Below are 26,184 nucleotides of genomic sequence, written 5' to 3'. Positions count from 1 at the left end.
CCCAGCGTTCTCTTGATGTTTTGTCACTGACTCCACTTACCATTAACCCCTATTCAGCATCGTTCATCATCTCATCGTCAGGCCGCATCTCATCCTGTCCATTGTGCCTTGGAGTAGTGGGCCGCACCTCATGTGGCAAGTTTCCCCATTCATCATCATTAATTTACCTGTTGTTGTTGTTTATATTTCCAGCTAGACACCGTTGAGACTCGACACTATCCTATACTACTGGTAGTTGTTACCATATTCACAGTCCGACAAGACTAGGGGCAGTTTGGGAAGCGTAGGGGAGGAGCAGTGTCGGAGAAGACCTTAACCCCAGACAGGGGATGTAGATACGCGAGCACATTTTATATTGTTGCGACACAATAACATGGGGATCCTTTTCAATGTACTTGCAAGTATTGATGGGTGAAACGAGGATGGTTGTTTTGAATGTGGGTCTCTCTCTGAATGGACTGTGCTTCGTCTGGGTTGGTTTTAACTTCTGAGATCTCAATGATGACGACGGCTCCGACAGGATCAGTCACGTTTTCAGTATAGAAAAAGAAAGCAGCAGCAGTTGTTTCTGTGAGGGTACGTTCCGCTGCTTTTCTACGGTATCTTGCTGTTGCCAACTTTAAGCGTTGTACAAACACATGGATGGATACAACAGCGCTATAGGCACCTGCTAGAAGAATCACGAATTCACCTATCAAGGCCCAAAAGGTTTGGGATGCTAGGCAGTCCAACATGGTGTTTAAGAATTGTACGGCGGTCGCACTACTCACATGTAAGCCATGTAATGGTTCAATTTACTTAGGTATATCCGTTCAATGAGTGGGCGTGGCGTATACGTAAGTGACCGAAAGGCCTAGCAGGATTCAGTCTGGAGGGCCGGCCTCTGAGTCTCTTCTGAAACATTCATTCATCTGCACTTTGAGGGAGGTGCATATTCGCACAATGTATCTTCCCTATTTCGGATGTACGGTGTCAGAGTAATTAGCGAGCATTCCGAAACAAGTATGATGGCCACAAATCGCCGGTACTTCATATGATACTGTGCTTTGGCAACAGCGTGTTGCGCTATCTGAAATACTATATATAGAATTTTCTTGGCGTTCGCGAGAGAACACGAAGGAAGCATGGGCAACTTATATCGCTACACATATCAAGTATTTATTAAACATTCTGGAATCTCGCACTGTTGATTACATAAATCATCTTTTCTGCAAACACGTTCCTCATTTTACTTGTATCCTTGCGATCCTGATCGTGAACCTGCGCAGAAAACAAAATGCAATGAAGTCGCAGATAAAGAGCACATTTAACGCGTGTATCAAAGCTTTCACGCTATAATGTGTCATTTATTTCCTGCGGTATACCTTGCTTGAACTGAATCAGCATGATTTACACGCTGTACGAGCTTCACCTAGGCCTCCATGTATTACAGCTGGCCTGAATGCTCCTAGGAAAAGGCTATCCGCTTACTGCCCACAGTGTCGCCACTGGGCCATGCGTCGCCCAGCGCGAGGAGCTCTTTGCGTCACCCTCTCCAATCATAGGCCCCTCATTTCCATACCACAGATAATACACGATGAATAATAATATCATACTACACACAGAAAAAAGAACACGTGCTCGCGGAGGGTTCCTCATTTCGTTTTTGCGTCATCACGCGATAGGGAAAGAGAGGAAGCGGCGATACAGGTGCGTTTCGTCGCCCGGTGTGGACTGCACCCTTCGCACCCCCCTAGTGGCGCCATTGGACACATTGGCGTGGTCTACATGGTGAAAACCAAAAAGCAGACCGCGATTTGCTGCGAGACGCAGTTATATCCCCCCTTCCCCCCTTCCGCCCTGGCAATTGCGTGCTGCAGTTTCTCCCAATGCGATTTAAAGTGTTGTGTACACCACTCCTGCGTAATTCGTTCACGACGTGTTTCTTATTATTTTTTTTCGAGTACACGTTACACCTCACGAAAGTTGGGAAATTGACGTAGAATTCGAGATTGAATTCATTGAAAGGCTAGCCGCCGTCCGGCACGTTCTGTGTCACCAGGTAATCGTAGCAGACGACTTTAACCGTCGTCATCACACTTTTCTATGACATACGTGTATGAGTATTTATAGATATTCAATTCAGTCCTAGAATCACATTCATCAAAATACGTGCTATTACTTAGCACTATTGTATTACTCTTAGACGTATTATGCCATTTTACAATTTGCGCCGTCCAACCACATCGCTACCATGCTGGACCACGTAACAATCGCCGTTACAGTAAGCAAGTAAACTAAGTTCGGTACAAGTTTTCAGTGGGAGAATCGTGAGAGTTTCATGCCTGGTGTAATCATGCTGCCATAGCCCTAACGTTACTCTTTCTCCCCTCAGCGCCCACCTCACCTCAATGTAGCCTTTACTCCACAATTCAATATACAGGATCGAATACCGTGATACATAAAAGCTTGTGCTCCAACTGCAGAACATTGAGCACGTGATCAAAGAATGTGAGAGCTACGAAACAGAGGCGAATATAATGCATACTGCATATCAAAATTGGACGATGGATATTTCAACGCATGTGCGCGTTTCAGGCTTCTTTAAAAACGGAATGGCTTTCAACGAGGACTGTCTCCCATCCTCCTATCTAGCTTTTGCCCGAAGTCCCCTACTTAAAGAGTTAATTAATGAGTTTTAAGTAATTAGTCATCTTGTTATTATATAATGCGACCAGCTACATATAGCCCCACATACTTTCTTCGAGAGGATGTCCGCCTGTGTAACTGAACCGCAAATACGACATCTATGCTGCTCTCATAGCTTTTATTTACAGCGACAGCCGTTAAGGGCTCAATTTTTTCGAAGATCCTGTCCTGTACATCGCATCGCCGAAAACCCAGCGAGATGACGCGAAGAAACGAGATAACAGCTAGATAGGACGAGATATTTTACGGCGGCAGTTTTATCTCGTTTCTCGTTGATCACTTGCAACCTCGATGACTCCGACGGGATGGTAAGCGGAGCCACCGCCATCCTAAAGCACATTGATTTTGACAAGGATCGTCTATACCGATGCGAGTGTAGTTTCACTTCGAGTAGGCGCCACGGTCACATGAACAGCTCTGTAACTGTCGTGAATTTGATGCCACTGTAACTTGCATCATACCTGCCAGTCATTTTTCTTTTTTTGTAAAGGTATCTGTAAAGGATAAAAAAGAAAAAGACAGGAAAGAAAACGCCCTGAAGAAATAGGAGTTCTTCAAACATTGCCTTGCCTATACAGGGTGTCCCAGAAAACGTGTCATTAAATTATAATAAAAAAACTACACCACCTAGAGTCATGCGGTCAATGGCATTTGTTCTTACTGGGTTTTTGCCACCTCCTCATGTGAATGTCGTGTAACGTAAGTTTAATTATGTAAATTTTTGCGAGCTTAAGTCGGGTATTTGCCTCGTAAAGGTCACTTTTTTACCCCACCAATGTGAAGAGCGTGTCTAATTTAGTCAAATTAATGATAATTGACAGGGATATTCAGAAGCTATCCTATCGGAAAAAATAGCCGAACATCATGCTCTACGGAGGTCGCACAGAATAGCGCACGATGAATTTTTCAGCGTGATCTTTGTCAGTCCGACGAAAGGAGGTTGGAAACCCAGCCCTCCCCGACATCGCAGAAAGAGATAAAACAGGCACGGCTTATCACGTCCGACTTTCGCTGGGATAATACTTTCCCTCTCCCAATTTTAGGAACTGTTACTTTTTCTACTATCACTCTGTGGGCTGGCTTCGGAACCTCCTTTCGTCGCACTGAGAGCGATTGCGCTCAAAAAGTCATCGCGCGCTATGGTCGGGTGCTCCGAAAAGCATGATATTCGGCTATTTTTTTCGATGGGATAGCTCGTGAATATCACTGTGAATTATCATGAATTTGAGTGAATTCGGCACGCTGTTCATATTGGTGGGGTAAAAAAGTGACCTTTACTTGGCAAATTTCTGAGTTCAGTTCGCAAATATTTACATAATTAAACTTGGAGTACATTACATTCACATTAGGAGGTGGCAAAAACCTAATAAGAACAAATGCCGTTGACCGTATGATTCTAGGTGGCGTAGTTTTTTTATTATAATTCAATGACACGTTTTCTGGGACACCCTGTATAGTTCTCACTACAGGGAAAATAGACATGACTGCTGGAAATAGTTCTATAAAGTATTTTGACCGTGCTTCAATGGACTTGCCGCGCATTGGTGTCCTGTAAGGGGTCTGTTCAGGCGAGTCTGTCTGATCAAAGAATGGCGCTAAATTTTGTATGTATTTGTAATTTTGGATGGCCCATTTTAGAGACTGGCATGGAGACCATATAGGGGTCATCATTTAATGTGTACACTCACATGCTGGGACGCGTCTGCAAGGCCCGGGTTCGTAGCAGTCGATCCTCACAAAGCAACGAGTTCCAGTGGGGCACTTTATATGCTGCAGAAGATAATGAGTGATGATGAGTTGGGAGCTAAAGAAAAATATAAAAATTACCAGTGATGAAGTTCCACTGACATACGTTTACTTCGGATCAGGTCCACGTCTGTCATTCGAATATGTCACCGTTATAGGACATACTCGGGAGCGTGTGACTATGCCTTAGTGAATAGTATTGAATAAGTATTTAAAGAGATTGAAACATTTATATTACTGAAAAACAAGCTTTCGGACGGAGTCCGTCCTTCATCAGGTGCGATCTATTGCGTATCGCGTTGCTAAACCGTGCGTACAAAATTTTTTGACTATCGAAAGGCAAAAAAGTGGCTGAATCTGTTGATGCTCTAAAATTCTCTTTAAATTATTCACTACACGCCTAGTATAGACGTTGCATGGGATCAAGTATAAAGCAAACAGTGTAGTGTGGCACTTTCCTTTTTGTTCAGTTCATGACCTGGTGACAGGCCAAATCGTAGTCTTTTGATGATTGGCGTCCAACAAGACATTAAAATTATAAAACAAAGTATAATTCACTTTCACGTCGTGCGTGACTCTCACTTCCGTGACCCGAGCTCACCGGCGCCATCTCGACACTGCTTCCTGACGCTATATGGAGACCACTGCGTTCACTTAATCGCGATATAGTGCACGTCAAAGATACTTTTCGGAGAAAATTAGGAAAATTCTTTCCAGGAGCAATACCACTCCGCTACCATAAGGCCGAATTCCAAGACCATAATCTAGGCCTTGTGACGCTGGGCTGTTTTACAAACAAGATTCAACGCGAATGGAAACTCCACCGAATGCTTTCGGAACGCAACTTTATTCACTTACTTCCTGCTATTTCTGGGAGATGGCGCCACGGTACTTTCATTTCCCTCCTGAAAGCGGAACACGAATGGAATTCCTGTTCGATATAACGGGGCAACATCTGGTGTCTTATATGCACGTCGATTATTCTGGTAATGCCACTTCTGCGATAGTGCTTTGACAACTAAGATGTGGCACATGCAAGTTAGCAAGCGGAAAGAAATGGATTGTGCGTAGTACGTTGTGATTGAAGTGAGCGCTGCTTGATTGTGTGAGTTATTTCAATACGTATAGTCATCACTCTTCATGTGCAGAATAACTCGAGCATATCAATATTAGAAGCAAAAGTGCTCGTAAACTGGAAGTATTTAGAGGCAGTTGAGGTACTGTAACGGCTGTATGCTGTGGCAGACATCACATATAGATGAAAGATAACGATGAAAGTCACTGAAAAGGCTAGCCAGCTGTAGGACTATAACCCACATCTTCTGGATTACCGGTCCAGGGCTCTACCAATTGAGCTAAGCTAACACACCTCCCCAGCGACTTCCAAGGGTTGTCAGCAGTTGCCGCTTGCGTCGATCCCGTCGTATGAATGTGTGTATGAGTGAGCAAGAAATGTAAGAGTGAAAGGAGGATGAGTGAGAGAGAGTGACTGGTTTGTCCCTTCAGTTGACGCACCCTTGGAAGTCGCTGGTGAGGTGTGTTCTCTTAGCTCAATTGGTAGAGCCCTGGACCGGGAATCCAGAAGATGTGGGTTCGAGTCATACAGCTGGCTAACCTTTTCAGTGACTTTCATCTTTCATCGGTAATTTCTTAGGCAAATTGAGGCTTTGTATGTATTTGTCCTTTCTATGTTGTTCCAGCCTCAGAACATCAATTCTCTCATGATCATATATAGAGTTACATTTCGAATCTGTACATGTACAATGGTCGTTCGAGGTTAACCGAGACTTTTGTTCGAGAAAAAAATCAGTGAGTAAACGTAACTGAATAACACTTTCGGAGGACTAAGTGCAATCCTACTCGGGTCAGCGGCAGGGTCAGCGGTACGTGCAAGATTAATTTTGCTACTCTTGTAAGGTCCCATGGAGAAATCAAGTTTCCTTCCAAATTATTATTCCTCCTACTATAACGTACTTTCGCTTTGTGTGTACCATGGGCCCCTTTATCATAGATGTGTTTGCTCTACTAGAAGTGGGGCACATTGGATACACAGTATCTGTTTGTTGATGGTGACACCAGTCCAGAGTAATGTTAAAGACTGAGCGGTGGTGGGTTCTTTTCTGCATGACTTTCCCTGCTACACAAATATTCCGCTCCACCATTTTCCGCGTCATTAAAACGATTTGCGAATAACAATTCTCCTAATGTGAGAGATACGCACATTACACGGGGAAGAGTAGGCATCTCCTTGTTGTCCGTGCGCGTTTTGTCCAAGGGGAGCTCCCGACGGTGCTTGGTGTTGGGCATGCGGGTTTTCGGCTGGATATTCAACGTGGGGAATTGGAGGAGGTGGACCAGAGTACTGGCTGTGCTGGTGCGGGACCGAAGGCTTGTAATGCGTTGACGGGGGGTTGTAGTGAATAGGCGAAGGGTCGTGGTGGGATGCTGAGGAAATATAGTGGGGAGACGATGGGTTGTGAACGGAAGCTGAAGGTGGTGGTGGTAAGGAATCGTAGTGCTGTACCGATGGTTTGTTGCTATGCGGTGGGTTATCGTGGTGTTGCAGTTGCGGGTTATAGTGGAGACCCGTGCTGTTGTGATTGGAAGGAAGGGAATTGTAATTATGAGGTTGTTGGTGGTAGTAAGGAGTCGGTGGATGAGTGTCAGAAGGCGGATGGTTGTAGTGAGATGGTGATGGATTATACACGTGAGGCGGTGAATTGGCAGGAGGGTGATAGTAGGGAGATGACGAGGGACTGTAATGAGGAGGCAGATGATCGTGGTGGGCTGGTGAGGGATTGTAATGGGGAGATGATGGTTTATTGTTGGAAGGTGACGGATAGTGATTCGCTGGTGAGGGGTAGTAATGTGGAGGAGGCGGATGAGGAAGACCGGAAGGGGGATGTTCGTAGTGGGACGGTGAGGGATTGTAACTAGGGTGCGATGGTTTGTGTATAGAAGGTGGGGGATAGTATTGGGGTTGTGAGGGATTGTAGTGGGGAAGCGGTGGTGTTTCGTTGGGAGTTGGGGGGTAGTAATGGGAGGCTGATGGATTGTAGTGCGGAGGTGGGACGTGATGGGGATGCGGGGGGTAATTCTGCGGCGGAGGGTAGTAGTGAGGCGGCGACGGAGGGTGGTAAGGTGGATTTGGTGGTGCAGGGTAGTAATACGGCGGACGATAATATGGGGGACGGTGTGGTGGTGGTGGTGGGTAGTGAGGTAGACCTGGACCTAAATCACAAGGTAAAAAGAAACGAACACATAAGTCACCGTGAAAATAACGTGCAATGCGGCAACGTATGTCATATGATAATATGTGCCACGGTGCAGCAGCACTGCAGAGTATTTACGACCAAAATACGGCCACAGAACCTCTTGAAACCAAACGAAATATAGTGCACACAGCAGCTAGTTTGTCGAAAATGCTTATGGTTGCAATTGATCCATTCAAATCTGCATCGACCTGCTTTTGAACTTTATATCTTTCTGTGTTAGAAGATTCATGACGTCCGCTGGCCTCCTCTGACAGACTACCGGGACATTTTAATAGGTGGTGTGTCAATGTCAGCATATTGGGATCAGGTAGGGATTCTTTACAATTAGTCAATGTTTTCTTCATAAAACATTGACTGGACCAATACGCAAGTACGCCGACGGAAGAAAAATTGCCTACAAACAGCGGGAGGTCAAATTCACCGTATGCCCTGTGCTCTAGCACAATTTCTGTCGTGTCTGCAGCAGAAACATAGTAATCTTACGTTATAACAAGTTATAACAAAGTAAAGCTTACGGATGTACGGCGGCTGCGGGTATACGGCGGGGTTAGCTGAAAGAAAAGGGGACACAGAAAGTATATTTTTCTGAAAGGTGTGCGTCGTATCAGTATCGCTTTTGTACGTTCATCTTACGTGGTACGTGTGGCCCAACAGGATACACAGGACCTGCAAAAACCATACTTTATACATAAAAAATTCACATTCCTTATACGGATAAATTACAGAAGGGACGGAAGATCTAGAGAGGTTAATTCCGAATAAGCCAGCTCGGTTTGAAATAGCAAACGGGGTTACCTGTTTCTGCTGTGTGGGATTGTGCACTTACCGGGATATATGGCACCAGGGGGATAATTCGGTAGCGGCGGAGGCGGCTCTAGAAACAAAAGGAAATGCAATGAAGCTAGGACGTTTTTCACTTCGAAGTTGCTGCAGAAACGAGCCGCAGCTTTCCTCTCGAAAAGAACAACGCGATGGATAGGCCTCTTTGGGGGACACGTGTATACGCAACTTCAATTTTATTCTGGATGCTTAGGGTTGTGGACAGCATGCTGTCGTTGTTGTGTTGGATCGAAGAAAAAATATGGCATAGAGGTGGTGGTTCCACTAATGTGGAACGGACTTCTATACAGAACACCGAAAAGGCTGACTTCAGAGGGCGCTCCGGGATGAAACGAGAACAAAATGAAGTAGGAGTAAAGTAGAGTGAAAGCGCATGAAAAGGTGTGCGAGGCGTTTCAGTAACTTCTTGAGGAACTTGTTCCTTTGCTACGTAACTTCGTCACTTGGGGGCAAGCTTCGAATTCGTTTTGTCCAATTCTGACGCGCAAATGACGCGTGCTGCGTCCTCCCTCTCTAATGAGAAGATAGCTATGTGCGCGCCGATTGCGCGAACATGGCGCCTGCGGCTCCACTACAATGTCGCTGCGCGGTTAGCTTACAAATTCAGTTTTGGCCGTGTATTCGGAGACTCGAGTGACGTTCATAGTGGCCAGTAATATATTCCTTATAGCGGAGGCTGTAGCGAAAATATTACACTTTGCGTGGTTCTACGAAATGTGCGCATATGACGGGACCTTATAAGTTATAACTTAATATTATATGACTTGATATATCTCAAAGGGGCACTGAACATCTCGCCGAACAATATCCAGTTATCATGCCGCATGAAAGAACGTGGATCATAACATCCAAATATGAAATTGGTTTACTTCTAACGAGCGTATTTACCAGGAAACGATGCCATTTAAAGTGCATAATCCGCGAGAGTCTCTCTTTATAATTGGAGCGAAACTACGTCACAATATTCCGACGTATAGCAGCGCCGCGTTCCAGGCACTGGAGATCGAGTACATTTCGGACTCCTAGCCAATAACGGTCCCCGATGAGATAAGCAGCTGCGTGCGGGGAGCACCAGTTGCGGGGACATCGCAGTGACCTCGTGAAGCAATACAGCACTGAGAACCTAGTGCGCACATGAAATGGAACTTTGCGGACTTCTGGTATTGTTTCAACTGCTTATCTTGGTGATCTCAAGTGGACAGATGTTTCCAGCTCACCTCAAGTATGTATAAGTATGTATAAGCGTCCCCTACTTTGGGTAGTTGGTTGCGCGCCATGTCAAAGTGATGTGTGGCTATTGTCGGCAGGGCGGGGCATGAGCACGGAAGAGCGCAGTGAATATCGCGTTGGTTTGGGGGCATTATGTCCTTTCTTGCGGCAATATTTTTGGAAAGCGTTTACCGTCGGTAGCACAACACTGTAAAAAAAAAAGTACGTTGTATAGTTGCTTAGTGCCCCTTTAAAATTCTGATGCCTGTTTTGTTCTCTGTTGAAGAAGTTTTTACGACATCAAAATCATAAAACGCCAACCTAAGGAAGGACATAAAGGCATGACGTCTTTCATCATATGGACGTTGGTATTTTGATGTACCAAACTACGTCTTGAGCCACCGCTGCGATATCAGGATCTGGACTATAATTATACAGAGGTCAAGAACTAAAGAGCACACGTTAGGTAGGAAGTAACTTGAAAGTAACTTGTTGCTTTAACGAAGCAACTCGGGAAGTTGGAGTTTATTCTCGTAACTTGTAATTTCGTTAGTACCTTAGTTACATTTTTACAAGAGTAACTTAACTAGCGTCAAGCTTCTTATGTCGTGTAACTTTTAAAGGGGAAAGGAATCGATTGTTCGAAACCCCGGTGAATTCATCAAGCGATCTAAAAAAGTAGCCATGGAGCGGCGAAATCTTGGAGGCGCGAGGGGGGCTTGATTTGCAACTGAAAGTTTGTCTTCAAGGTCCAACATAACTAAAAAAGCGCTTGAGGCATGGACATAGAAGTAGACAGGACAGGGGCTCACTGTACTGGCAACTGAATAATTTTAACAGATAATGATAAAGAAATTAGGATCGATGCGCATAAACCAGCCTTCTACAGCTCCACATGACAAGGTGTTCACGTTTTTAGATAAGCGTGGTGATGGTGATGTGATAAAGAAGAAAATGGAGATATAAGTTTCGACGAAATCGAACTGGCTGTAGACATATCGTGCGCCCTGCGCAGCGGCTCTACCTACTGGAAGCTAGCGTGGATCCTGGCCCCGGGGAGGATGTTAAAGATTGAGAACGAAGAGGAGAATGGGGGCGCGGGGGTCTCGCGCTTTGGTCTTTTCGCTTGTAGGCTGAGCTACGGTTCAGTTCACTTCTAGTAAAGTCAGCTGCTGGTATCGGGTCTGGTCTCCTTTGTCTACATTATTTTGGTCCGTCGAGCCGGATATCATCGTCGATCCAGCCATGAATCGAGACCAGAAGGCCCGAGGCATCGTCCGCGCCGCCGTTACGAGGCTCATTCATCGGCTCGAAGCCCTCTCCAGTAGTGATGAGCCCTCGCTCCCCGAAGTCGAAGATACGGCGCGTCTCCTTGAGCAGAAGTCTAGTGGAGGGTCTCAAGGATCTCGACACAACCGTTCAAGCAGGAATAAGCGACGAGCAGTTCGAGGAAGATTTCACAGCGGCCAGTCGGTATCAGGACGACATCTGCCCCGCGGTTTCCAAGGCCCAACGCCTCATATGAAGCTCTGCGGTTGCTCCCACAGCTCTCTCCGATCAACGGCCGCAAACTGCACCTTCAATAGCCGCCGGTAGCCACCAGTCAGCCACGGTTCGGTCCGTCGTTCTTCCCAAGTTGCACGTGCCTGCATTCTCGGGCAAGGTGGATGATTGGCAGGGATTTTGGGACCACTACCGAACAACGATTCATGAGTGTGCTTCTCTGCCAAAGATAGAGAAGTTTAAATATCTTCTCTCTTATCTGTCCGGACCTGCTAGGCGAGCCATCGAATGGATTGGGATTTCTGATTCCAATTACGATACGGCCATCAGTACACTGCAACAAAGATTCGGACGACAGGCAGCACTCGTGGACGCACACATCGACAAGCTCTTAAGTCTTCATCCTGTAGCAGCTGCGAAGGACGTCGAGAAGCTGAGGGATCTCTACGACTCAATCAAGTTCAGAACGGGCTGCCTCAACAACCTCGGCGTTCCCCAATCAACTTACGCGGTGATACTGCATCGCGTTGTGATGCGCTGCCTTCCTGAGGAGCTGGCCGTCGAGTTGTTTCGGCAACGGCGGATCGAGCGCGCTGAGTCGACCGGCACCACCACCGGGTCCACTGCCTCACAGTCTGTTACGAGCGACATCCTTACCGCAGAACGGATCAAAGCCGTCGAAGACGTAATGAAGTTTTTTTGTAGTCACATAGAAAGTCGTGAAGACTGCCGCCTCGCCCATCGCAAGCCTCTCGCACGTGAATCTTCAGACTCCTTCAGTGATGCTCCCCCGACAGCCTTGTGCTTAACCGCACGATCGACACCGACAAGCAGTCCTCCACGGAGTTGCCCGCTATGCAACAACTCTGCCCATGGTATAACGGAATGTCAAGCCACGCTTCCTCCGTCTGAGAAGCGAAGGCTTCTCGCGGCCAATCGCTGTTGCTTCAAATGCGACAAACGCAACCATTTAGCGCGGGAATGTCGATCGTCGAGATCACTCACATGCATGACATGTCGAGGGCACCACCTTTCACTGCTTCACGACATTCAACCAAGCCGTCCTGATCGCTCTCCGGCTGCCGTCAACGCCGTCCATACCCCCGACCCGGGATCACAGATCCAGGTACCCAACCGGGAGCACTGAGACAGTTCAAGCGCATCCAATTCACCGGTGACCACAGCAGCGTGCCTCCGACGAACTCAGTTTGTTTTGTTGCGAACTGCTCGAGCTTTCGCCATCGGAAACACCGGCACTAGTCTTGTTCGGGTGCTCTTCGACACTGGTAGCCATCGTTTTTATATCCGTCAAGACGTCGCCACACAGCTCCAATGCCCAGTTCTTGGCACGGAGAGCATAACCGTATACACCTTTGGGCGAAGCAAGACTCCAACAACGTACCATTGTCGGAGGGTGGCCTTGACGCTCAGGAGCCAGTACCATCCAGAAACAATTACTTTCGAGGCACTAGAAGTTCCTGAGGTCTGTGCGGTTACCAATCACTCCTTGGACGCAACACTCTTGAACGAGATGCACGACCTGGGTCTGAACATCGCCGATGCATCGTCTCCCGCAGACCCCGTCGATGCGGTCAGCAGCATTCTGATCGGGTCGGACGTTTACTGGACGATGGTAACCGGCAGCATTCGACGTCTCCGACCGGATCTAACAGCTGTGCAAACCTGTTTCGGATAGGTGATTCACGGATCCTATCCTCACTCCACATCTGCTCCGTCTACAGTAGTCACGGCACTCTCGCTTGCGTGCGGGCCAATAGAACCCTGTGACCTCGAAGTATGAAGTTCGAAGAGTATGTCACGTTTCAGGGAGACCGGTACCAGGTACCACTCCTTATCAAGCCCTCTTGCTGTGGAGTCTTGGCTGATAACCGCAGCATCGCGCAGACGAGACTACTCTCGCAGCTTCGGCGTCTTCGAGACCATCCGGATCTCCTAAAGCAGTACCACGACACGATTTCCGAATATTTCCTCGAAGGCCACGCAGAGAAAGCCCCGGAGGTACCTCAGGAGAACCTCTACTATCTTCCTCACCATGCTGTAATCCGGAAGGAAGCAGTGACAACAAAGGTTCGCGTGGTATTCGACGCTTCGTCACACGTCAGCGGTGCCCCATCGTTAAACCAAGTACTGCAGAAGGGGCCCAACATCAACGCAGACTTACTGCTTCAGTTGGTGTCCTTCCGTTGTTATCCTATCATTCTCACCGCGGATATCCGGAAAGCGTACCTGCAGATCTTAATTCGTCCCGAAGACCGCGACGCATTGCGTTTTCTGTGGCCAGAAGACCTTCCATGTCCGGAAAACCCATGCCCCCAGATCCAGGAATGGAGAATGACGCGTGTCCCCTTTGGAGCCGCATCTAGTCCGTTTCTCCTAGCCGCCACACTCCGTCACCACTTCGATAGTGTACAACATAAATACCCAGCGGCTACAGAGCGCGTTCGACACGCTTTCTACGTAGACGACCTCATCGTAGGAGCCACATCGGAAGAAGACGCGCTTCAGATTTATCGTGAGGCAGTCACGATGCTGCAAGAAGCTGGCATGGACCTCCGCAAGTGGTGCTCCAACTCGCCGACCCTCAGCCGTCAATTCTGCCAAGACGGCATCGCGTACGATACAGTGAGCAGTCAGGAGACGGTGAAGGTCCTCGGGTTGCACTGGCATCGTCCCACCGACGAAGTTACGTTCACTATGAATGGCATCTCGTCCTATCTCGCCAACCAGCCCATCACGAAGCGCACCATTCTTCACGGCGTGGCACGGATATTCGATCCACTCGGATATCTCTCACCGTTCACAATACGAGCCCGCTTAGTCTTCCAGTCGTTATGGGCACGCGATCAAGGACGGGATGATGCATTGCAAGCCCCGCACCTCATGCAGTGGGCGGACTGGTGTTCCGAGCTACCGCTCTTAAACTCGATACGTCTGCCGCGCCTTCTGCCTTCGTCGTCGACTTCATCGGACGGCAACGACGAGATCCACGTGTTCGCTGACGCCAGCCCCCGCGCGTATGGAGCTGCAATCTATCTACGCACGTTCGATCCACAGGAACAGTGGACCGCATCCCTTCTCCTTGCCAAGGCACGTGTAGCACCGGTCAAGAGTGTCTCTCTTCCGCGCCTGGAACTCCTCGCGTGCCTCATCGCTGCGCGGCTGGCTGCAGCTTGTGTGATGCAGCTTGTGTGATGCAGCACGTGCTTCCATCGTGAACGTCATTTTTCAACTAGAAGAAGGGTCCACGAAGCTCAAGGACCTGGACGTCGCCATTCAAGAGGCCATCGATGACGATGGCTTTGAACAGGAGTTCCTGGAGGCCTCGGAGTACCAGGACAACATCCTCCTTGCTGTTTTAAAGGCTCGGCGTTTCGTGGCACAGAAGCTTCCTCCTCGCCTCGTTTCCCTCGGCGGTTGCGGTGGTATACACGAAGAAAGTCGGAACAGCTCTATTGCTTCCTCTGAGGCAGGAGACAGGCCGGACGACAGAGATTCTGGAGGGAATGCCAGAGCAGATTCCGACACTGCAAGGTACTGCTCCAAACGTCAGCAAGAACGATACGAGACTTCGCTACTGAACGAAATCTCGTTCAGTGGCGATCTACTCATCGTCATCAGCGATCAGCGTTCAGCGTCCTCAACCGACGAGACAAGAGATTTCGCCACTGAACCCATACAAGGAGCGGGACCCAATCCAAAGCCCGCGGAGACCCCATATATTTCTCCTGCCGTGTCAACGCGCGAGGACTCGCTCATCCCTAGAAGCATCTCTCCCAGCATGCGCATTGACAAGTACGACACTATTCTCGTCGAAGACAGCGATCCAGAACTCCGTGTGCCGTGCGCGCCTTTAGGTCAGATAGGACTACGTGACGTCCTCAAGGGGGGCGGCCTGCGGCGCGCGAGGTATACAGTAACAACAGCTTCTCAGAAATCTGACATCAGGACGGCGCTGGCTAGCAGACTCTTCATTACGTGCGCCCAGACAAGGCATGTGGAAATGTCTGCCTTTGCACTGCCGAACCCGCAGAGCTCGCAGGACGACCCTAACCTAAGGTCCCCATCGGATCGCGAAGTTCGAGTGCCCGTGGCTGAGGATCCTGAGCCGGCAATTCGGTTTGCGAATGTGGCCCACGACTACGGCTACGGATCTATCCGCAAGACAAGGCCTTCTTTATCCCGGGCATGCCACCTCGCAGTCGAAGCTGCAGGAATAGTCCGTGGATTCGACATCAAGGATATCCGTTACGGAGTCAGTGACGACCGGCTTCACAGCCTTGACGGGTGTGTCCTCCGAGTGGGGCGTACTGGACATTTAGGAAATCTGGGCTGAGCGACGCCTTTCTACGACTCTGAGGCCAGTTGCACTTCTGCGAGAGTGCTCATGAAGACGCTGGCGGACTTCCCGCGGGCGGTTCCCTGTCGACAGGTTCGATAGGTGGCAGCACGAAGCGAAGTATGGTGGGACCGGTGGCGTTACCGGCGGCGCATCATCACAACGCCGGCCAGGGAATATATTGAGAAAAGAGGAAGAGGGGGCTGATAGCGCGCGCCGGTGGCGCGACCTGGGATTCGGTTTTTGCTTGTTGTTAGTAGTAAAACGTTTGAGCTTCATCGGGTCGGTTGTCTCCTCCTTTCGTTACATTATTTGGTACGATTTGCGGCCGTTTGGTACGATTTGCGGCCAGTTTGCGGCCGTTGATCGGAGAGAGCTCTGGGAGCAACCGCAGAGCTTCGTATGAGGCTTTGGGCCTTGGAAACCGCGAGGCAGATGTCGTCCTGATACTGGCCGCTGTGAAATCTTCCTCGAACTGCTCGTCGCTTATTCCTGCTTGAACGGTTGTGTCGAGATCCTTGAGCTCCCTAGACTTCTCTAGGAGACGCGCCGTATCTTCGACTTCGGGGAGCGAGGGCTCATCACTACTGGAGAGAGCTTCGAGCCGATGAATGAGCCTCGTAACGGCGGCGCGGACGATGCCTCGGGCCTTCTGGTCTCGATTCATGGCTGGATCGACGATGATATCCGGCTTGACGTTCCAAAATAATGTAGACAAAGGAGACCAGACCCGATACCAGCAGCTGACTTTACTAGAAGTGAAACTGAACCGTAGCTCAGCCTACAAGCGAAAAGACCAAAGCGCGAGACCCCCGCGCCCCCATTCTCCTCTTCGTTCTCAATCTTTAACACTGGCTACCCCAGTGCGCTTACACACAGAAAGTACAAACAGATTATGAGATGATGAGAAAACAAAGAGATGATGACCAGAGAAGAACAGAGATGATGATGGAGTTCACCATGCACCATAAGCGTGGTACTGTTACACTTTGACCTAGCTTGTTTTGTACCGGTTTCCCTCTTCTCTGTGTCTCCCTGCAGCTTTTGTCTTTTAAAATTTTTCAGTTGCCAGTGAGCGCCTGTCCTGTCTACTTATGTGTTTCTTTTTTCAGTTATGTTAGACATTTAGCACCTTGCCCGATTCCTGATCATCTTATCTTCAAGGGACACGGCATGTTCTACCTAAGTTTTCCGCGGGCGCTATAAGGCAAATGGTGGCAAAGTGCCCTTTGAAGTCGGCCCAGAGAGCACGATGCCCCTAAGCAACATGCTCATGTCTACCGATTCTTTGGTTCCGGGAACTCTTTTTTGCTTACAATACTGCGGAATCTAGAAAACAGAGCTAACGCGCTAATTCTTACACATAATGACTCACCACACATATACAGGCAGACAAGCCTTACGTGGACTACACACTGCCATAATTCATGTGCACGTGAGTTGATATAAACCAATGAACTTTCTGGAGCCTCGTAGCACGAAGAAAGAATGCTGACTTGAACGTATCATTATCACCAGAGTACTCATTTGGTAGCGATGGAACGAACCCAGAATTTCTCGAATCTTCCGAATCCTTTCTTTTAAAAAAAATGTTTAGAGAGCCAGTGGCAGAAAACACTTCTACTGAAAAGTGTTTTGAAGCAGGTTTTGACATATTTGTTTAATGAAAAACAAATTAAATAATAGAGGAAATACGAGGAAACACTCGTACATAAACTCTCGTGTTTGAAAGAAACAATCAAAAGCAAGACCATGTTACTTTTAAACTTGTAGCGTCGGAGCTTTATGATGTGGTCCTGGCGCGTCCCGGATCAGGCTAATCTGGTTTTCTGCGGACTCTGGAGGCACCTATTTTAAAAAGAAACTAACGAACGTGATCGGTGGATTCGAAAGATTCGATTCGCTGTTTTGGGCACTGGGATTCGGATCAGGTCAACCAGGCTTTCGGTAGACGCCGGAGGCGCGAGTTTTAAAAAGAAACAAACAAACGTGGTTGGTAGATTCGAAGGATTCGATTATCCGGCTTGGTCACTGGGATTCAGATCAGTCCGGTCAGGCCAATCGGGCTTTCGGTGGACTCTGGAGGCGCTAATTTTAAAAAGAAACAAACAAACACGGTTGATTATTCAAAAGATTCGATTCGTCGTTTTGGCCACTGGGATTCGGATCAGGCCAATCAGGCTTTCGGCAGACACCGGAGGCGCCTATTTTAAAAAGAAACAAACGAACGTGGTTGGTGGGTTCGAAAGATTTGATTCGCCGTTTTGGGCACTGGGATTCGGATCCGCGTATCTCAAATCCCTACCTATAGGATTCGAGGATTCGCATGTTCGGTTGGCCCATCCCTAGTATTTTGTGAACAAGCATCGCATGCCATTGCCAAGCCACCCGCGATGCGACCTCATGTAGAGTGTCGAATTAGATTTTTTTTTGCTGGGTTATCGGTAGACCTATCCTACAGTACCACCCCGGTTGGAAATGGTCTGTAATCCCAAGTAGTTCTGAAACCTTTTCCCACTTGAAACCACGTTGTACGTAAGTGGTTTAAAGTGGAAAAGGTTTCATAAACCACTTGGGATTACAGACCATTTCCACCAGGGGGGGTATATGTTTATTGAAAAAAAAAAAAACGAGGAAAGGTTAGTCAGGCAGAGACCGACTTGCTATTCTTTTCATAAAAAGAAAACAAAAAAAAGAAAGAAAACGAAAAAAAGGAAGGAAAACGAAAACGAAAACTAAAAAAGAGAGAAAATAAACACGCACATACACACAGACAGATACACAAAAAGGCCTTACAGGCTGGTCGAGAGGCCGGTGGCACCAGGGCACCAGGCCACCTCACCACCAGGGACACCTCATGGTACCTTATATAGCACTCTACAGTCTTCCATATCACCTACCATACACCTGCTATTCACTTTTTCCACAATCTGTACATTGCATACCTGGGTATACCGGCGGCGGAGGACGTGGTGGATGTTCTGTTGGATCTAAAGGGTGCACCGTAGTAACCTCGTCATCACCTCGACCGCCTTCATCGTCGTCAGTTGTGTTACTGGCCGGTGTCGTTGTCTCATTGTCGTGCCTCGTAGTAGTTGGGTTACCACTTGGCGTTGATGTGGCATGGTGTCCGTCGTCAGAGCTATCCTCAGTAGATATATGTGGCGCGTCCGAGTACGTGGTTTGTCGGAGAGTTGTTGACGTGGGAATTACGCTGGACGATTCAGTAGTTGAAAGGTAAGGAACTGTCGTCTGGCCATCCTGTGTCGTATTCTCTTCCGTCGTGGTTTGCACTTGTGTAGTAGTTATCGTGCCAGAGGAAGTTGTCTCCCGTGGCGTTGTTCGAGATGAAGTCATCTCAGATGTCGAGGGGTAGGTTGTTGGCTCCTCACTGCCGTTTGTTGTAGAAGGTTGATCGGTGGTTGTGGGAGACGGTGTACTTGTTGGCTTCACGTCGATTGTGGTGCTCGTTGTCTTAGGGTTTTCAGTAGTGCTGGTTGATTGCGTAACGTCACTTACTTGAGCGGTGGTCGTCTGAGACATCGGAGTGTTTGGGGGAGTGGTACTTGTGGTGCCACTCATCGTGGTTGAAGGGGGATTAGTACTAGCATCAGACGGACCACCTGTCTCTGCAGCGGTTGAAGTACTTGAAAGACCGGATGTCGTTGCACTTTGTGTAGTAGTTTCGGTGCTTGTTGTCTTAGGGTTTTCAGTAGTTCTGGTGTTCTGAGACATTGCAGTTGTACTTATTGTGCCACTCGTCGTGGTTGAAGGGGAACGAGTACTAGCATCAGACGGACCACCTGTCTCTGCAGCGGTTGAAGTACTTGCAAGATCGGATGTCGCCGCACTTAGTGTAGTGGTTCCAGTTGACGATGTCTGCGACGTTCCGCCTGCAGTTGATGTTCCCCCTAATATGGGATTGATATCTGAGTGTGGCTCGTCTCTTCCGCTTGGTGTCACAGATGCGACTTCTGCTTTATTTGTTTGACTTGCGGTAGTATCGGTCATCTTTGTCGTATCTCCAGCAGCGGTGAAGGTCTCTGCCCTCTCACTCAGAACTGGAGTAGAAGAGGAAAGGCGGCTCACGCTTGTTGCAGTATCTTGAAACACTGAACGTTTCTTTCTCTTGCCGTTCTGAGCCAAGGCTGCTTGTGCTGCCTTTATAGATGCTTCGTCCATTATGTCAAGGAAGTCTTTAATGATTTTGTTATTCTTACTGTCCATTATAAAGTATGGAACATGGCCATACTTGGCGATAAAATCGATCACATATTTACTGAATCTGCGTTTAACTTCTGCGTACGTGTGCCAGGGAAACGGTTCAGGCAATGGTCGTGGACTCTTGACATGTGTCTTCCACACTGCTTTGTGCGAAGGAACAGTATTTGACAATTAGTACTCTTTTGTGTGGCACTCCGATAAGTAAACGCATAATACATGGCACGATTCCCTTTATCTTTCTTTATCTGTCTTTCACCCTTCTCTTTATTAGCGCCAATATTTTCTTGCTCACGTCCCATACGTGCAGCTTACAAAACGTTCCTATGGCAATAACGTGTGGTGCCTTTTGCTGCAAGGCATCCAGCGTTACTACAAAAGAAAAGCTTTTAGTATAATCGCCATTAGAAAGCATACATCATATATATATATATATATATGACCACGTGACCATATATGACCACGTGACCTTCCGACGCCACTTGCTCAAACGTCGCCCGCCTACGCATTGCTGACGAAGGCCCAATAAGGCCGAAACAGCTGTCCAATGCTGGTGTGGCGATGTTTGGGACTTATAAACATATGTTCAACGTGCAGCCAAAGAGCGTATGCTATTTTTCTTCATTTAATACTTTGCTGGCTTCGCACTGGGCTTTCAGAGGTGAGTCACTCACCCTGACGGGAGGACATCACGTCCCACGTGACCTTCCGACGCCACTTGCTCAAACGTCGCCCGCCTACGCATTGCTGACGAAGGCCCAATAAGGCCGAAATAGCTGTCCAATGCTGGTGTGGCGATGTTTGGGACTTATAAACATATATATATATATATTATGTATTACACTATTTGTAAGGAAGTTCTCACCAAACGAGAACAGTGTTATATAAGAGGGCTTCCTCACGGTCTGAGGAAGAGCTCGCTAAAAGGTTCGTGCGTGTTTTGCCAAAAAATCCTCCATGCATTTTTTTAAAAATAATGCAGCACGGATAATTCCGCTGATATCGTAAAGAAAATTTACCGTAGTTGATAAATTTCTGAGTAGGCGCTTCATTGAAGCCATCAAGAATTTCTGATGACCTCGAGCAGCTTTCAAAATTAAATCGTAGACAACGGCTTCCAACTCGATCTTTTGCGCGGCCAAGAGCAATGTCAGCGAGAAACTTTGGCCACAACGTTAAACAGACTCACGCTTTCGTGATATACCAACGGAAACAGCACTATTGTCAGACAAAAATTTAGGTACGATACACCATTTGCACCAAATACACCAAACGCCAAAATACAGCCTATAGATGTGCCGAAACAAGTTATTGCTTTTTTTGCACCCATCCATAAGGATATCACGCGAGCATACACTGTACAGCTATGTCTCCCAACCGTTGGTTGTGTTGCGTGTTAAATGCTGCGAATTTCAAAATAACATACGTACGACGACGATGGCATACCTTGAGCTTGAGGGAACGAGGACACACGAAGAAGTAGACAGTAGACAGACTGTCTACTTCTTCGTGTGCCCTCTCGTTCCCTCAAGCTGAAGGTATGCCACCGTCGTCGAACCTTCACCAGCTCGCTTGCCTGCTCACCCTTATTTCAACTAACATACGTAATTCGGGAGGGTGATGAGAAATTAATCGTGGTAATGACGTGAACAGCCCCCTCGAAATCAGCGTCAAGCAAGGAACCAATAAAGGGACTACAGTGACAACGGGATTTGCAGCGTACTACAGTTGGTATAATATAGCTAATTGCAATGAGATAGAAACACTGTCAGAAAACAAAAAAAGTACAGGGAAGCAAAAGTATTTACCGACGCGAGATACTAGGGACATGAATAACATTGCAGGCGTGATGAGACGCATTACCAAGTCGCATTACGCAGGGTAGCCTAAGCGAATAAGAGATATGCAAATGGTACCTACGTGGGAATCAGGAAACCGCGTATTACTACTTCTACGAATTAGCAAATGAATACATGCATTATTACACTATGGCGCCCAAAGTGCGCTCTAATGAAGACGGAGTGGATGTTATCTTGCATGGCCTCCGTATACCCTTTCATTTGTTTGTTACATTTGTTCTATAAACAAAAACGTTGAATGTTGGTCGGTATGTCAGAAATGTTAAACCAACGTTCTTCGAATAGACTGTGACGCGCCTCTTGTCGCCTTGTTATACATCGTTGTGGACCTTGGGTTAGAGCATGAAATCGAGCATGTTAGAGCATGAAAGCTTTTGTACCAGGCGGGACTGCCGCTCCAGCTCTCGAGATACGCTCTTCCTCCTCATAATCATTGTCGAACGCCTCCTGCGGTGAGCCAACAACAGCCTCTGTAACGATACAAAAAGAAAAGTTAATTTATTTCATTTATGCACCCCGCAAATTTCGCTCTAGTTTGGAAGTACTAGTATAAAAAGAAAGAGAACAACAAGGCGAAACCAAAATGAAGTGGTAACGCTACACCCCATCCCATCGTCATGCCTCTAGCTGTTGTTGTTGTTGTCATAAACCAGATGGAGTTCACTTGAAGCCATGATTGAAGCGGATAACATTTCATTGAGTCTGAGGAGATCGTGTATAAACGGGGCGCCACAAGTGGCACAGAAACACAAGTAACGAAGTAGACACGAGGACTCACAAGACACACTTGTTCCTCTAGAACAGGGGTGATCCCATGCAAAATGTAGGTAGTTGGGACAATACTTCCATATCTTTCTTCATAACCAACCATCAAACCAACGAGCAAAATGGAACGTTTGTTTCACGCTACATAGTTGGATCACTGCTTAAGGTAACATCACACATAATTTTTGTTCTTCGGCCTCGAAAGTAGCCAATTTCCCTTGTATAGTCAATTCTGTGCAGTGTGCAATTGTAGAGGCAGTGGTATGCAGGCCTCATATCGCATAAAATGAGCTGAGCTCCTCTCAGGTAGTCGTACCACCAGGGGCGTCGGAAGTCCCTCACGGCAGGGGAGGCGAGCCCTAACCTCACCCAGAGGAGCCATTGATGTGCTTATTAGAAACGACTCGTCCATACAATCCGATGACTGTGTTGGTTGTAACGAATATGCGACGGCCACCTCGCGTTCGTGATTACCTTGAGGCAAAAAAGAAATTCGCGTTTGAGCAACACGAACTGAAATATTGGTTGATCGTTTCATCAAGTGCGATAAGACAAATAGAAGTAAGCGAGCGGTAGCGTGTTCCTTTATTTTTTTATTTTTGCTGTCGTCGAAAACGCAACCGTGTCAATGGGTGTCATTATTGTTGCACTAAAAAGGTTCTGCCGAGTGCTGTGGTCATGGCTCAGGCAAAGACAGTAGATATGCTTTATGAGTCATCAAGCACACCAGCGGAACTGCTTAAAGACTCCTTGGCGCAGGATAAGACTTTCCATTTCTAGCGGCTTCTGTTTCCCGGCGTTGATCAAAAGCAACTCGATGTCCTTCGCTGCAGCGGAATGTGCGTTTTCCTGTATCGTCTAAGCAAGGCTACTGAATGGCGTGTCGCTACTTCTCGCGCAGCAGGTCCGCACATACAGTATCATATAGGGTAATTGGGTGGATAGTACTGCTCGCGACACACTTGTCTGAAATCAGCACCCCCCCTGTGGTTTATCCAGGTGCTCAAATCTCCAGGTGTTGCAAGGTCATTTATTTTGAGTAATAAACAGCATATGGTATTTCTTTAATACAATGTTGGAACAACATTTCCGATGGCAACCAAGGAAATATGGACTGTAGAACTACTGGAAGGCGATTCCAGACAACCATGTCGCAAGCAGTGCTTATTCGGGCGTTCGTTTTCACTCAGCGCGGTAACTGAGCTGAAAGCAAGTCTGTCTCGGACGACACGTACAGATGGAAAATGGCGTTCCCGGACCCTCAGAGCGAAAGTTCAGGGGGGACAGGACCCTCGGACCGAAAACTAAGGGGCGGGTGGGGGGGGGGGGGGACGGCGCCCTCTTCCGCCCGCTCCCGATGCCCCTGTGTACCACGGATGTCGTACTGCCACTTGATCTTGATCTGGACATGAGCATGTGTGATACACCGCGACAAATTAGTAACAACATCTCAAGAATCTGCATTTTCTGAAAGAATGACATGACCAGGATCCTGGATATGTCGATATGATTTAACTTCCACGCGAAACATGACTAGCCTTAGTGGCCACTGCCTAACCAAAGAAAAAGCTACGATAATTCATGTCTTTACGTCGTGAGAGAACTGTGACTGTGAGTGACACCACAGCGCCGGGTCGGTATATTAATTTCTAGTTCTTCAGGTGACAAAATTATGAACATGAACATGGTACAGGCACATACAGGATGTGCCTGTACCATGTTCATAATTTTGTAACCTTAAGAAGTGCAGTCTCGTGCACGAAGGTCTTGTTTACCATGTGTAAATAAATAAGTTGCTCCTACCGGTATCACTATTTGTATTTCATGCAGTAAACAGTGGCTGAAGGTTGCGATATCGTCTGTGTTGTTGAGCGTGTTATGCGTCGCTTCATTTAAGAGTGTTGCTACAAATTCTCGGTAGGGAAACCCCATTCAAAAAACTCTCGCGTTGCTTTCGTCCGGCGTATGCCCCGTTTATTGGGTGCGCTAAAATTGCGCCCCGTTCTAAGTCTCACTATTATGAACGATCTTAATCTCACGTATGTACCCCTCAACCACGCGTACATACTATCAATAATTTTATGAGGATAATTAGGTGAATGGAATTTCACAGTTCGAAGAGTGATGCGAGGCATTTCTTTTCTCCAAGAACGGCAAACACGGAGACTGACTTACTTGTGAAGATAAGCATGCAGCAAATGTATAACAGCAGTCTCGACCCCTGAGGCATTGTGGGGACCGGCAAACGCACCTCTGGTCACTGCCGGCACCTGTTGTGGCTAATGTAGTCTGACCAAGCGCAGTGTTACACTGACGTCCGTTGCGCACTCGGAGAAGAGGCATCGGGTTTCGGGATACCGTTTAAGTTAACATATGGGTTTCCGCTTCCTGCATTGATGGATAGTCAGGTTTCTGGTCGGGCTGTACAGGTTTGAAACAGCAAACGTGCGTATAAACAAAGAGTTGCAACGCATGCTGTCAATATTCACGAAGGCGATGTTGTGGATTGGATTGGAGAACGAAAGAAAAGAAAGAATGAAAGACGTATTGCGGACATGACGTGAATGTTTCACAGTGTGTCACACGACAACAGTAACAGGAAACACACATACGGGAGCTTCTGTCCCACTCGCGCACGCAACGATAAGCTTACATGACTTAACCCGCGGTGCGGGCTTCCGGCAAGGTGAAATGAGACAAGAAAGGGCTTCGGCACTAACCTGCAAGTCGAGAAATGAAGCCACGAAGGAGACAGCGAAACAAAAATAAAAGTGAAATAAAAATACCGATACGACCACAGAAGGCCGAGCGATTTCCAGCGCCAGCTGTTAGCCACTTTTGTTAATGCTGAGGAGAATTTTGACACTGGCAGCTAAATGTCGCAACACTTGCCATGACAGTCTGTAGACCTCTTTTTAAAATGTTTGTGATATATTTGTAGAAGGGTGATTAACACTGGTCAGGGTTTTCGACGTGTTTCAAACTAATTTCTTCAATGCAGCATATATATATTTGTTTTGTTTCTGTGGAACGCATTCGATGTGCTAAAACTCCCTAATGTGTGTAGATAGTGTGTGTGTGTAGATGTGTGTGTGTAAAAAAAAATCCTTTGCTCGTTCTGGAATTTTCCCCACGTAACCACTAACCTCCTTATCTTTCGCTATGCTTGCCAATTCTTGCCTGTTGTCCCGTCTCGTCCACGTGTTCATGAACCTTCCATTTTTCTGTAACCGGTCTGTAGCCTACACTCTTAGAAATGAACTTCACCGCATAGCACGCTCCTAGTCAACCATAATCTCGAATGATATCGTTATCTGCCCTGATTTGCTGAAAACGGGAGGCGTACGCCATTTTTGTGACAATTATGAACAGCATAAGTGTCACAAAAAAGGCGTACGCCTACCGTTTTGGACAAATCAGGGCACACAGCGATATCATTCGAGTAGGTGGTTGGCTAGGAGCGTGCTATGCGGTGAAGTTCATTTTTAAGAGTGTAGATCACTACGTTCACATAATCCCCTCCACACTCTAACAAAGCTAGAACTGCGCGAATACTGATTTTAAAACCGAAGCGAATAGTTATATGTTGAAAGGAACATATGTGCTGCGTAAAAAGAGACATACAGCACATAAACGTAACATATGCAAACGGATCTTTGTATAAAGCAACACTCACTCCGTTTTTTACCCTCCTTTTGTGTTCTTGAGCGTACGAGTGCAG

The 26,184-nt window shown here is 47.4% G+C and overlaps 1 protein-coding gene across 3 annotated transcripts; it reads right to left on the bottom strand.

Moving 5' to 3' along the window:
• Window positions 1–1,133: 1,133 nt before the first annotated feature.
• On the bottom strand, window positions 1,134–24,765 carry LOC135384031 (uncharacterized). 3 transcript variants are annotated; one of them, XM_064613280.1, is made up of 9 exons: window positions 24,639–24,765; window positions 22,079–22,168; window positions 18,564–19,985; window positions 8,536–8,583; window positions 8,343–8,375; window positions 8,225–8,260; window positions 6,656–7,665; window positions 4,377–4,458; window positions 1,134–1,260 (listed from the first exon to the last, which is right to left on the bottom strand). In XM_064613280.1, exons 1-9 carry the CDS (start codon window positions 24,691–24,693, stop codon window positions 1,229–1,231), a joined length of 2,808 nt encoding a protein of 935 aa, XP_064469350.1. In that variant the 5' UTR covers window positions 24,694–24,765; the 3' UTR covers window positions 1,134–1,228. The 3 variants fall into 3 exon arrangements, with proteins under 3 accessions (XP_064469350.1, XP_064469351.1, XP_064469352.1); XM_064613281.1 differs by having other exon boundaries at window positions 18,564–19,982; XM_064613282.1 differs by having other exon boundaries at window positions 18,564–19,679; window positions 24,639–24,764.
• Between the last annotated feature and the right edge of the window lie 1,419 nt (window positions 24,766–26,184).

Source organism: Ornithodoros turicata, chromosome 2 (assembly GCF_037126465.1).
Source record: "Ornithodoros turicata isolate Travis chromosome 2, ASM3712646v1, whole genome shotgun sequence".
NCBI classification, from domain to species: domain Eukaryota; kingdom Metazoa; phylum Arthropoda; class Arachnida; order Ixodida; family Argasidae; genus Ornithodoros; species Ornithodoros turicata.
Note: the sequence above shows the minus strand (reverse complement) of the source record. Positions and strands in the feature narration are given on the sequence as shown.

Coding starts and splice junctions, on each gene's coding strand:
- LOC135384031 (XM_064613280.1), bottom strand. CDS start 24,693: ATGCCTCAGGGGTCGAGACTGCTGTTATACATTTGCTGCATGCTTATC. Junction 8,376..8,535: donor CCCTGGTGCCATATATCCCG/GTAAGTGCACAA, acceptor TGGTTTTTGCAG/GTCCTGTGTATCCTGTTGGG. Junction 7,666..8,224: donor CCCGCAGCCGCCGTACATCC/GTAAGCTTTACT, acceptor CTTGTGATTTAG/GTCCAGGTCTACCTCACTAC.